Below are 13,531 nucleotides of genomic sequence, written 5' to 3' on the forward strand. Positions count from 1 at the left end.
ATCATCATGTGATATGTATGTGAAAGTGTCTGATACAGAGCCTGATACTTACGCGGTAATTTTCTTTCTTTCTTTTTAAAAGAAGGGGCAGGGATAGAAAAAGAAATACATTTATAGAGTCAGGTTTCTGTTTCTGTTCCTGCGCCTGGGCATCTACTCCGGATAGGTTAACAATTAGGAGCAGGGTCCTCCATCTAGGGAAGACATTAGACCAGAATTCCCTCAAATGTGAGTAGCTTTCAAAATCAAAATTTGTTTCTTATCCACACCATCCTATCTCTAATATTACCAACTCCCAGTTAAGGAGATAAGCAGGGATGACAATTTAGGAAATTCCTGTTAAAAGCATACACAAGGTGGAAAATAGGGCCAGACATGCCCCTTTCCAAGATGGATGGATACGGGTGCATTACCCCTTTATAACCCTTTATCCCTTTCTAGGAAACCCACATTTTTACCTACCTTACTGCCAGGTTTGGGACCCCTCTTCTTTGGGAATTTCAAAGGTTCAGCTGACTTGGATGGGGTAGAGATGGGGTGGGGAATTAGGGGCTTGGGTGTCCGGCCCCGCTTCTTTCCTGGTTTACGCCCCCTCTGCCCTGGTTGATGGTCCAAGACAGTTTTGGTGCTGCTGTGGAGGCTGGGCTTCTCAGTGTTCACATCAGATGCAGGATAAGGATTCTTTGGAATCACAACTGCAAGAAAAAGACTCATTCTATCACCCCCTCCTCCCACCTGCATTCCCATCCCAAACAGCAGGGGTGGGGGTGGGGTAGGTGGGGTAGGGAAGACTTGTTACTTCTGCTTGGGTAGTTTTATCCCAAGAAGCTGGTTTCCTGGTATCTGACCTAAATGTTGGAAAATCTCAGAGGAGAACTGAATTTATATTGGTTAGAATTGGAAGTTTTAATTATTTCTGGCAGATGCAGAGAAAATATTAAATTTTTCTCCCCAAGGCATCTAGTTAAAGCATATAAACAGAATCATAGGCTCAGAGACAGAATGACTTTAGAAGCCTACAATCCCTTCCTGCTAAGAATGCAGATCCAAGGCTTAGCAGAGGAAATGATGCCTTCTCCGGGTTATACAGTGAACTGGGATAAGGACTTATGTTTTGACACTGGGCCCTGACAAGCAAGTTAGGCATTTTCTACACCAATCTACTTAAAATTTTCATGTGATTATTGCAATGATAGTGAAACACATGGAAATACATATATCTGACAGCATCTTTCCTTAGTTCAAAAATCTTTGCTCCATATGACCTTTAATGTAAAGTCCAAATTCTTTATCCTGATATCCAAGGACTTTTGGTACCTAATCCCTGCCTTACTCTGCAGTTATGCCTGATATCATTTCCTGACATACACCTCCACTGTGTTCTAGCCACTTGTTTTCTGAACACCAATTTATTCATGTATATCGAGTTCCCTATTCTTCTTTGTCAAGAAAACATCAATACTCAGATTCCAACTCTCAGCTCCAGGGTCACCTCCTCACTGAGGTCTTGTCTGACCATTCCCCAACAAAGTCAGTACCACCCTACCTCCAAAGCATTCTGGAGACATCTATGTTAGGGCACTTTCAATTTTACTCCTAACCATTCATCCTCTCCTTAAATTGAGAATGCTTCAAGGTAAGCACATCTAATTTATTCCACAAATAGTTACTGAGCACTTAGTATATGTAAACAAAACATAGTTTCCACTGTGATGGAGCTTACCTCCTAGTTGGGGAGACAAAAAACAGACAAATAAATATACATTATAATACCAGGTAAGTGTTATGGTGAAAACTAAAGGAGGGTAAGGAGAGAGAGGGGTGAGGAAAGTTCTCTTTGAGGAAGTGACATTTACACAGAGGTCCCAAATGAAATAAAGGCAAAGCCTAATGAAAACCTGAGAAAAGCGCCTCTCAAGTAGAGGGTACATAACAAGTGCAAAGATTCTGAGACGGGAACATGTCGGGGGGTTGAGAAATGGTAAGGAGGTCAGTGTTTAGCTAGAAGTGAGTGAGTAGAAAGGAGTGGCAGGGGATCAGGTTTGAAAAGGAGTAGCAGGGGTGCCTGGGTGGCTCAGTGGGTTAATGCTACTGCCTTCGGCTCAGGTCATGATCTCAGGGTCCTGGGACTGAGTCCCTCGTCGGGCTCTCTGCTCAGTGGGGAGCCTGCTTCCCTCTCTCTCTGCCTGCCTATCTGCCTACTCGTGATCTCTCTGTCAAATAAATAAATAAAATCTTAAAAAAAAAAGGAGTAGCAGTAAGATTGGGTAGGACTCTGCAGATGGTGAAAATGAATCTGATATTATTCTAAGTATGAAGGGAAGCTGTGTGAGAAGAACTAGGGAGACTGGCTTATAAACTAATCATAGTGCACAGTTAGAGGGTAATGCTGCTTATGCGTCTAGGCAGGATGTAATAGATTATGGCAATGCGGTGTTGCTAATGCACAGTTAGGAAAAGTCAGGTACATTCTTTGAAGAGACACTGCAGTGTTGTAGAAATCACAAGGACTAGATGAACTGGAATGCCAGACATGAGTGGAGAAGGCTTCTGAGGTAGCTGACACTGTTTTCTTTCCTAAGGACATTTGCCAGTTTGGGGCATGAACTGAGGATCAGGTGTGGTCTGTGCAGAAGACCTCTACTGGAGGAGAGAGAAATCCAATAAGTTGTTGTGACAGATTGGAACTTGAGCTCCATATGTGTGGCCAATTTTCCCCATGGGACACTTGCTAAGTTCTGAGCCTGCACATTGGATATATGAAGCTAGGCTGAGAGCTTCTACAAGGTAGAATGAAATCTCCTTTAATCTTGTGGTTATAGGGATAAATAAGGTCCTACTAGATGGAGGAGGTCTACCTCAAACACATATCCCTTCTCCAAGAAAAATGCCATATTTTGAAATTGTAAGGAGTAAAAGGTTAAAGAACTAAACCCCTAACCTCTAAAGGTAGGATAATCTCTTGCAATTTTTCAGGACTGAGAAAACAGAGAGACCTATTAGGTTCTCAATCAAGAGCCCCGGAGGCCCACACCCAAGAAACAGGTATAAGCCACAGATATAATCCAGACCTGGACTAGCTCAATCCATGATTAGATTGGGAGGAATAGGCCCTTATCCTATTAGCAAACAGAGGAAAGAAAGAATTCTTTCTAATGGAAGATACTAGCTGGAGCCTCAACAGTTATTTTATATAAAATATCCAGTATATCACAAAAAATATTAGATGTAAAAAGAGGCAGAAAAAGTGATTGGTAATCAAGAGAAAATACAGACAACAGAAGGAGATTCATATATGATCCAGATAATGGAACAGAGACTTTAAAATAATCATAGTTAAATTAAAAAAATCATAGTTAATATGTTTAAGAAAGTAGAGGAAAAGATAAACAAAATGTAAGAGAAGATAACACACACAGAAAACTGGAATCTATATAAAAAATTAAATGAACATCCTGGAATTAAAAATGTAACATGAGAAATTAAGAACTCATTGGATGGATTTAAGGGAAGACAAGATCCATCAGAAGAAAGGATTAACGAACTTGAAGAAAAATCAATAGAAAACATCCAACGTGAAGCAAAAATATAGGGGAAAAAACCCAGATTAGGGCATTAGAGACATGTAGGCATAGTCAATGGATCCAAAATATGCATAACTATAATCCCAGGAGAAGACAGAATTAGGCAAATGTAATATTTAGAAACCAATGAAAGAAGAGCTCAGCAATCTACAAGCAGCAAAAATCTCCCCCTCCAAAAATGTCCCTCAAACTAAACCAAGACACATAACTGTTAAACTGCTGAAAATAAAAGATAAAATATAAATGAAATGAAAAACAGAGATTTTTTTTTTTTCATCAGAAAAAAGAAGCATTACTCTTACAGGAGCATCAATAAGACTGATGGCTGACATCCTAACAGATACTACAGAAGTTGGAAGCAGCAGAGATATATTTAAAGGGCTAATATATACAAATTGCCAACCTAGAGTTCTATACCCAGTGGAAAAAAAATCCTTCAAAAATGAAGGTGAAATAATATTTTTCAGGCAAATCAAAACTGAGAGAATTTGTCACTAGCAAATCTAAACTCCAGGAAATAAAAAGGAAGTTCTTCCGGCGGAAGGAAAAGTAATCCCAGGCAGAAGGACGGAACTGAAAGAAATGAAGAGCATAAAAAGGACAAATAAAAAAGTGCTAGATACAAAAGAATTTAGAACAAGAACTGACTAGAACAAAAACTTGTACAACGATTTGTAGAGTTTATAATGTATGTATTAGTAAATTATATGAAAGCAACAGCACAGAAGATGGAAGGAGGAGACAAATGCAACCAAACTTTTTAAAGAATTTTCCATTACTTGGGCAGTGGTTACAAAATACTTATTTAAAGAAGACTCTGGTAAGTCCAGGATACATATTTGCACAGGATAACTAGTTAAAGAATTACATAAGGGCACCTGGGTGGCTCTGTGGGTTGAGCCTCTGCCTTCAGCTCAGGTCATGATCCCAGAGTCCTGGGATTGACTGCTCAGCAGGGAGCCTGCTTCCTCTTCTCTCTCTGCCTGCTGCTCTGCCTGCTTGTGATCTCTGTCTGTCAAATAAATAAATAAAATCTTAAAAAAAAAAAAAAAAGAATTACATAAGAACGTATACCTAAAAGCTAAGGAGAGAGAAATGGGGTAATAAATATACCTGACTAATCCAAAAGGCAAGAAAGGAAGGATAGAGAAACGAGGAAGAACTCAAAGAGAAAACAAAAAGCAAAATGCAAAATGGTTAAATCCAAATTAATAATTATATTAAATACAAGTGGATTAGATAAAACAATAGGAAAAAGTTAACATTCTGCACCAACCCTGCCCCCCAGTACTCAATTATATCTGTTTATAGGAGGGCCTTGAAATATAAAGACACCTGAAATATAACAGATAAAAAGATAAAAACAAACAGATGGAAAAACATATACTCTGTAAACATTAAACAAAATAAAGCTCATGTGACTATATTATTATCAGACAAGTCAATCTTTAAGGCAAGAAGTATGACTAGACTAAAAAGGAATATTTCATCAAGATTAAATAGTTAAATTTACATAGACCTAATAACACAAAACATATAAAGCAAAAGTTTAGATAACAAAGAGGACAAACCAACAAATCCAAATTATGAGTTGGAGATTTTAACATATCTCTCTCAGTAACTGATAGGTTTAGAAGTTGAAAAAAAATCAGTAAGGATAGGAAAGATTTGAATAACTCAGTTAACTGACTAATAACATAAATAACCAATTAACCAACCAACTTAATTGATATCTATAGAACACTATACTCAGTAAGTATAGAATGCATTTTCTTTTCAAATGCTTACACAATATGCTGAGTGAAAAAGCAATCCTGAATAAAGTTTGAAGAACTGAAATCATACAGAACATGTTGTCTAACCACAGTGGAATTTATTAATTTATTTGTTTCGTCTCAGCCACAATCTTCAACATTTTTTAGAAAATTCTATTGCTTTGGTATTTTTTAAAAAAACTTTTATAATCACTCTATATACATCAATTCTAATCCAGCAGGAAGATAAACAAGTTAGTGTGTTCAGCTCCACTACCAGTAACACAGAAATATTTATAGCTCTGAAAACAAAGATCTGCAGGCAGGAACTTAAGAATTTGAAGATTCTTTTGTGCCAGCTGATTCAATTTACATATCTGCATTCATTTACTTATTCTAATCACTGCTTAAAAACTTTACGTTAATATAGTTAAGCATAAACTATGTGTGGCTTTTTTTTTTTTAAGATTTTATTTATGTATTTGACAGAGAGACACACAGCGAGAGAGGGAACATAAGCAGAGGGAGTGGAAGAGGGAGAAGCAGGCTCCTGGAGGAGCAGGGAGCCCGAAAGGATCCTAGGACCTTGGGATCATGATCTGGGCTGAAGGCAGATGCTTGACGACTAAGTCACCCAGGTGCCCCGCTATGTGTCTGTCTTATAAGAGAAATACAAAGTGTCAAAAGAAGAATCTTTTCTTTTCTTTTCTTTTTTAAAGATTTTATTTATTTATTTGACAGAGAGAGATCACAAGTAGGCAGAGGCAGGCAGGCAGGCTCGCTGCCGAGCAGAGAGCCAGATGTGGGGCTCAATCCCAGGACCCTGGGCTCATGACCTGAGCCGAAGGCAGAGGCTTTAACCCACTAAGCCACCGAGGCACCCCAAAAGGAAGAATCTTAACATTTTTTTTTTTTGCTTTGATATCTTGAGGCTTTTAAAAAAAGTTTTTATTTGAGTATAGTTGGCACACAGTATTACATTGGTTTCAGATGTACAACACAGTGATTCAACATCTCTACATGTTATGCTATACTCCCAGAACGTGTAGCTAACATCTCTCACCATACAACACTATTATATTATCATTGACTATACTCCCTATGCAGTAGCTTTTATTCTTACGACTTATTTATTCCATAAATGGAAGCCTGCACCTCCCACTCCCACTTACCTAACCACAGTGGAATTTAAATAGGAACCAGTACCAGAAAATTAATTAGAAAAACCCCAAATGCTAAGAAACTAAGTAACATATACTTGCAAATTACTCAAATACCAAGGAAATAAGAATAGAAATAAAAAAATTCTTTGAACTTAAAATTCATGAATATATGACAGATTCAAATGTGTGAGATTTAGTTAAAGTAGTGCTCAGAGGAAAACATATAGCTTTAAATGTTTGTATTAGAAGAGGAGAAAGGTTAAATATCAATGATCTAAGCTTCTATTTCAAAAAGCTAGGAAACGAACAGCAAACTAAAAAAAAGTAGTGTAAGGAAATTATAGAGATGAATGCACAAGTCAATGGAAAAAAGAAAGCGGACATACTACAGAGAAAATCAACAGTCAAAGGTTGGTTCTTTGAAAAGATAACCTTTTAACAAGTCTGATTAAGAAATATAAAAAGACAAATATCAACAAGGAAAGAATGGATTTCATTATAGATGATTCAGGTATTAAAAAGATAGTAACGGGATATCATATATAACTTTATGCAACTACAACTGAAAATTTAGATGGAATGCACAACTTCTTGAAAAATTGGCTTATTAAAATGGACAGAAGACCAAACAAAATATAAAGAGTTGTATACATAATAAAGAAACTGCAATTGCAATGAAAAACTTTTCTGCAAAAAAAAAAAAAAATTCCAGTCTCAGATGCCTGATTGTACAAAACCTGTTCAGATAAATGGAAGAGGGAACACTCCCCAACTCATTTTATGAGGCCAACATAATCCTCATGCCAAAACATGACAAAGATATTACAAGAAAGCAAAACTATAGACTGATATCGCTCATGAACACAGATGCACAATCTTTTTTTTTTTTAAATTTTTTTATTAGAAAGAAATCACAAGCAGATGGGAGAGGCAGGCAGAGAGAGAGAGAGAGGGAAGCAGGCTCCCTGCTGAGCAGAGAGCCCGATGCGGGACTCGATCCCAGGACCCCGAGATCATGATCCGAGCTGAAGGCAGCGGCTTAACCCACTGAGCCACCCAGGCGCCCCCAGATGCACAATCTTAAACAAAATATTAGCAAATTCAACCTGGCAATTTATAAAAAGGGTAACATATCACGATTAAGTGGACTCTATCCCAGAAATACAAAGACTGCTTAAAAATAGAAGAAAAAATCAGCTGAACTTACCACATAAACAAAATAAAGAAGAAAACCCACATAACATCTCGATACAGAAAAAAAGCATTTGACAAACTTCAATACTCACTCATCATAAAAAAATCAGCAAATTTGGAATTTCCTTATAGAAAAGGTCATTTATAAGAAAAAAAAATCAGTAGAGGCCAGCATACTTAATGGTGAAATATTAAACACTTTCTTACTGAATTATGGAACAAAATTAAAATATTCACCATCACCACTTCTATTCAACATTGTATTGAAGGTCAATGTAACAAGGAATGAAAAAGAAAAGAAAGCTACAAATACAGGTTGTAAAAAACAAGCATTATTTGCACATGACATGACTTTTTATATCAACTGTACCCTTTTCCATCTACAAAATCTAGTAAAATAAAAAAATGAATCTAGGAAGGTCACTATGTGTAATTCAATATGCAAAAATTTATTCTATTTCTATATATAACAATTAGAAAATGAAAACCCCAAATCAAATATTCAGTGAAAGACACGCAATACATCCACACTAAAAACTGTAACACACTCTAAGAGAGATTAAAGAAGATCTAGATACCACTTATCATCACACTCATGGATCAGAAGACTCAAGTTATGCTCTCAATTCTCATCAAACTGACTTAAATAGTCAATGAAATTCCAATCAAAATCCCAGCAGTTTTTCTTTAATGTGCATATGTCCAAACTGACAAGTTAATTCTAAATTTTATTAGGAAATGCAAAGGATCTAGAATAGCCAAGTCAATCTTGATAAATAACAGCAAAGCTGGAGGAAGTGTTTGCAACATTAGATATCAATGCTCATTATAAAGATAGAGTACTTAAGACACGTGATCATGGTGTTGAGAGTAGTCAAATGGATCAAGGGAATAAAACAGAGTCCAGAGATAGACCTACAGATACACAGTCATCTTATTTATAATAAGGGTGCCCCTGTAATTCTGTGGTGGTGGTCGAGGAGGAGATCACTTCTACAATAAAATTGTGGTGAGTCAAACAGATATCCATATGGACAAAAACGAGACTTTAACCCTGCATTTCATATCAGATACAACAATTAACATGAAGTCTAAAACATCCAACTTTTCCAAGAACATAGAAGGCACTATCTTCAAACTCTAGGGTAAGCAAGATTAAACAAACAGGTCACACAAAACATTAATTATAAAAAGACTGACATATATGACATCAGTAAAATAAATTCTGTTCATCAAAAGACAAATTAGGAAAATGAAAAAGAAAAAGAAATCTAGAAAGTGGGAAAGGATACACAAAACATATGTCAGAGAAGTAATATCCAGAAAATATAAAAAATTTCTAAAATATGTAATAAAAAGACTGACAATCCAATTTTCAAAAGATGAGACTTGAAGAACTAGGTCACAGAACTGAATGTACAAATAGCAGATAAGGATATGAAAAGTTACTAGTTATCAGTATAATGAAAATTAAAACTACAAGACACTGTATCTCCACCAAACTGAGGACATTAAAGGACCGACAGCACGTGTAGTGGCGAGGAATATGGAGCAACCAGAACTCTCGTGCATTGCTGATGGGAATGTAAATCACTTTGAGAAGACACTTAGCTTTACACTCTCACCCAGCAATTCCACACCTGGGCATATACCCAAGAAGAATGAGGGGCAAGACCACCAAAAGACATGTACTAGAATGTTCACAGTAGCATTTTTCAGAAGACTCCCTGGGAGACATCGCAGGCATTATCTAAAAGTCTGAAGATGTACATAATCTATGATTCAGCAATTCCAACCTTACATATAAACTCCAGAGAAACTCTTGAACATGTATACCTCAGATATGTGTAAATGTATGCTCATACGTGCCACTTGTGATAACTGAAAACTTGAAACGATCTAATGTTCATTATTAGTAAAATGCACTTAAAAAATGTAGTTTTCAAAGTATGATCTGGGAACCTCTTCGGGACCTTGAAATCCTTTTGTGTGTTTGTAAGATGAAAACTATTTTCATGCTACTAAAACATTATCTCCTCTTTCCACTCTCATTCTCTCACAGTGGAGTTTTCCAGAGACTATGTGATATCATCATTCTGACAGCTAATGGATGTGTACTTGTATATTCTTCTGTTTTAAAAAATTCTAAGTTTTTATTTCTAATACAGTGATATGAAGAACCTCCATAAATAAAATCTCTTTGGGGTGTTTAAGGATACCAAAGTTTCCTGATACCAAAGGGTTTGACAACCATTGACCTATAATTATAATCACTTCCTTGCCCTGTTTTTCCTAACATGCTTACAGGAAAAGAACCGCCTAATTCTCTACCTATTCCACACCCAAACCTGAGTGACTGAACATGCGAAATATTTAAACTGTTTACTCTAAACCCTAAGATTGTCCCCTGTATCTCTAGTAAGACCAGGAATCGAACTAGGCAGGGAGGTAAGGGATTTACTTTGGAGTTCCTGCCATCACATGACAACGTGCCAAGTTCCTAGCAGAGACCCAGCACATGTCTGTAGAAAAAAAGAAAACAGATATAAGAGATGAACTGAACATGTCTTTACATGGCCTTCCAACAGTCAGAACATAGTTTTTCCTCCTTCTTCTCTTTTCTCTTAAAGCTAGACAAGAATATCCATGTTACCAACTGTCAAAGAGGTTGACCTCTCTGGCCTGCAAGATCTGGGCAGAAGAACTACTCACAAGTTACATTTAATAGTTCAAAAAAAATCAGAGCATGCAGGTCATGTGTGAAAAGCTAGCACTGAGATTAAAGCTTCATACTAATTTAAAAGCTTTTTAATAATGGATTTCTTAAGCTATCCTGAGGGATTCCAGGATTTGGAAGTTCTTCCCACCAGGAAGCCCTATTTTGCCACATTCTAACTTAATTATCCTACTTGGGGAAAAAAAAAATGGAGTGATGTCAGGGGACTGGGGATCTAATTCTAGTTCTGTCCCTTATGGTGTGACCTTGAGTCTGTCATTTAAACACAATCTTTTCTTATTTTTCCAAATGTAAATAATTAAAAAATTTAATGACTGTCCTACTTTGGAGAGAAAGATCAGAATATTCTCCAACACATTTTGACACTAGTAAGTGCGACAGAATTACACTTTTAATCAATAAGCCTTTGACAAAATTCTTGCACATTCATGTGGCCTTTGTAACAAACCCGTGAAGGTAACATATCATCCTCCTTTGACATTTAAGGAGAGCAAGCCTCAGAGACGTGATGGTGGCAGAGCCAGGCAAGATTCTAGTCTCTGTTGTCTTCAGGGCACACATTCTGTCACGTAGCCTAGGAGGAAGGAAGCAAACTCTCTTTCTTCAGGAGCCCAGAAGGGCTCTTATGTTACTCTTATGTTAATTTGTTTGACCATGAGTTGAAAATTAAGTAAATGCTGAGTATCAAGGTTTGCCAGTTATCATGGTGAAAACCCAACACCACTCTTGTCCTAAAAAAAGCACAATGTTGAGAAGGTTAGTAACCTTTACACAGTCAATCACAATTCAGTGGGTGTGGACTCAGGTAGGGAAGGTACAAGATGAACCCGGAACATAGTGGTCAGAAAGTAATGGGGATGCTCACGGAGTGATGGAGACATGTCAAGAGGGCACGGGAGTCAACTTCAAGGGGCTTCCACTGGCCAAATATGGGAAAGTTTGAACATCAAAACAAATAATGGTAATAAGAAATTATGAATGAATCAAAAAAAGTGTGGGATCCTACTGATTAACTAATGCATAAATAAAAAAACACAGAGAAGGGAAAGTTGTTGCTTATAGTAGAACCCCAACTGACAAACGTGGAAGAAGTGAGGGAACTAGAAAGTAGCCATTTGGCTATTGATTCAGGTGAGACTCATCAACAGATGCTAAAACTGTGGGGTGAAAATTTGGTGAGACACCGGATATTTACTGTCTCAAAATATTTCTCCAAAAGATGATTAATTAATTACAAAAGAACGAGGTGAAGAAACTTAGTAAATACCACTGGGACCAAGTAACCAAAGTTACTCCAGTAATGGGACAAACAGATATCACGTGTCTCCACATATGATGCTTTGAGAAGAAAGTCACTTCTAGAACATTAATGTCAAAAATGTATGACCTGAATCTGATCATGAGGAAACATCAGACAAACCCATTTGAGACCCAGTCTATAAGATAACTGGACACATATTTATAAAGAAATATTGAGGTCATGAGAGATAAGGAAGAATGATGGAAAAACTGCTCCAGGACTAAGAAGACATGACAATTAAGTACAACTCATGAACCTGAATTTTCTTATCCCAAAAGGTCATTAGTGGGACAGGTGGCAAAATATGAGTAAGGTTTATAGATTAGCTACTGGTATTGTATTGATACTAATTTTCTAGTTTTAATAACATTAGAAGGTCTACAGATTAGCTCTAAATAATATATTAATTTTCTGATTTTTAAAAATATACTAACTAATCCCTACATCCACTGCAGGGCTGGAACCCGGAGATCAGGAGTTCTACATTCTACCCACTGATCCAGCCAGGTGCCCCTAATTTTCTGATTTTAATAATGGTACTATGCTTACAGAAGAGCATGTCCTTATTTTTGGAAAATATACACTAAAGTCTTTTTAGTAAAGGGACATTATGTATACAAGTCATGTGTCAAATGGTTCAGAAAAAATATGTATTTATTGAGAGAGACTACTAATGCAAATGTGACCAATGTTAATATTCAGAGAATTCTTTATACTCCTGTTATAATTTTTCTGTAAGGCTGCAATTAGGTCAAAGTTTTACAAGAGATTCCTAAGTGTGGTACGAAAATGTGCATGTACACAGGGGCTATAAGAACCTGGATGAAGGAGTGACTAACTCTGCAAGGAGGGGAGAGGGTGCAAGGGAGACAGGCAGGTGAGACTTGTCAGGCAAGATTTCAAGGTGACATTTTAACAAATCTTTGAAGAATAAATAGATCTTGCATTGGGAAAAGGGCAAAAGTGGAAGGTGAGCAAGGGTACTACAAACAGAGAAGACAGTACAGAGAAAGGCACAGAGTGGTAAAAAAGCATGGTTACATGAAGACCCGTGGGCAGTTGTGTGTGGCTGAAGTCCAGAAGGAGAAACAGATAAGGTTAGAGAGAGATGCTGAAGCCAGCTTGAGAAGAGTCCATATGACATTTAAGGAGGTCTAACACACAAAGACTCTACCAACAAGACACAGGGTGGGTCCTATGGCCCTCCATATGGCAAAGGTAAGGGTGAGGTTCATTGCAAAGGCAAAAGCACATCTAAGGCAGGATGGTAGTACGTAAAGTTGTGTAGAACTGATCTCCCCTCCTTGATAAACTTCTTTTGATCTGTGTGCCTATGTGTGTATCTATAGTCCTTATTCCCTTGGCGATAATCATGACTAATAATATTGCTAAAAGGCAGACAAACTGTTAAGACCATGAATGAATAAAAGTAGTTTACAAATGGGTGTCCCTTAATGATGGAGTTAAATTTGCTTAAAAGGCACTGGCATTTATTTTTTAGGCACTTACTATGAAAGAGGCAGTATGGCAATGCAGATACCCATCATCCTCCATAACATTTACTAGGGTGTATATGACCCAGTACATACTGGCAGTTAAAACAATGGGCTGCAGAGCCTTGTCTATGAAGTAATAATAATAATTCTATTATCATCATTATTATTATTGTTATTATTTCTAGTCAATGCATGAGGCTACTGAACTTGAGTAACTTGGCCAAGGCCACGTAAGTAAAGGCAAGGCTGGAATTCAAGTCCAGAATGTCTAACTCTAAAATCCTTGCATTTTCCATCCTACCA

General features: G+C 37.1%; 1 protein-coding gene across 13 annotated transcripts in view; it reads right to left on the reverse strand.

Moving 5' to 3' along the window:
* The window catches only part of SCMH1 (Scm polycomb group protein homolog 1), a 171,028-nt gene that overhangs the window by 41,655 nt on the left and 115,842 nt on the right, over nucleotides 1-13,531 (reverse strand). For 11 of the 13 annotated variants that reach the window (XM_044237958.1, XM_044237959.1, XM_044237957.1 and 8 more), the window contains one exon: nucleotides 463-695. The exons of the other annotated variants lie outside the window; for them this stretch is intronic. In XM_044237958.1, coding sequence (XP_044093893.1) covers nucleotides 463-695 — 233 coding nt within the window. The remainder of the gene's footprint in view (nucleotides 1-462; nucleotides 696-13,531) is intronic. 13 annotated transcript variants of the gene reach the window in all.

Source organism: Neovison vison, chromosome 2 (genome assembly GCF_020171115.1).
Source record: "Neovison vison isolate M4711 chromosome 2, ASM_NN_V1, whole genome shotgun sequence".
Classification (NCBI taxonomy): domain Eukaryota; kingdom Metazoa; phylum Chordata; class Mammalia; order Carnivora; family Mustelidae; genus Neogale; species Neogale vison.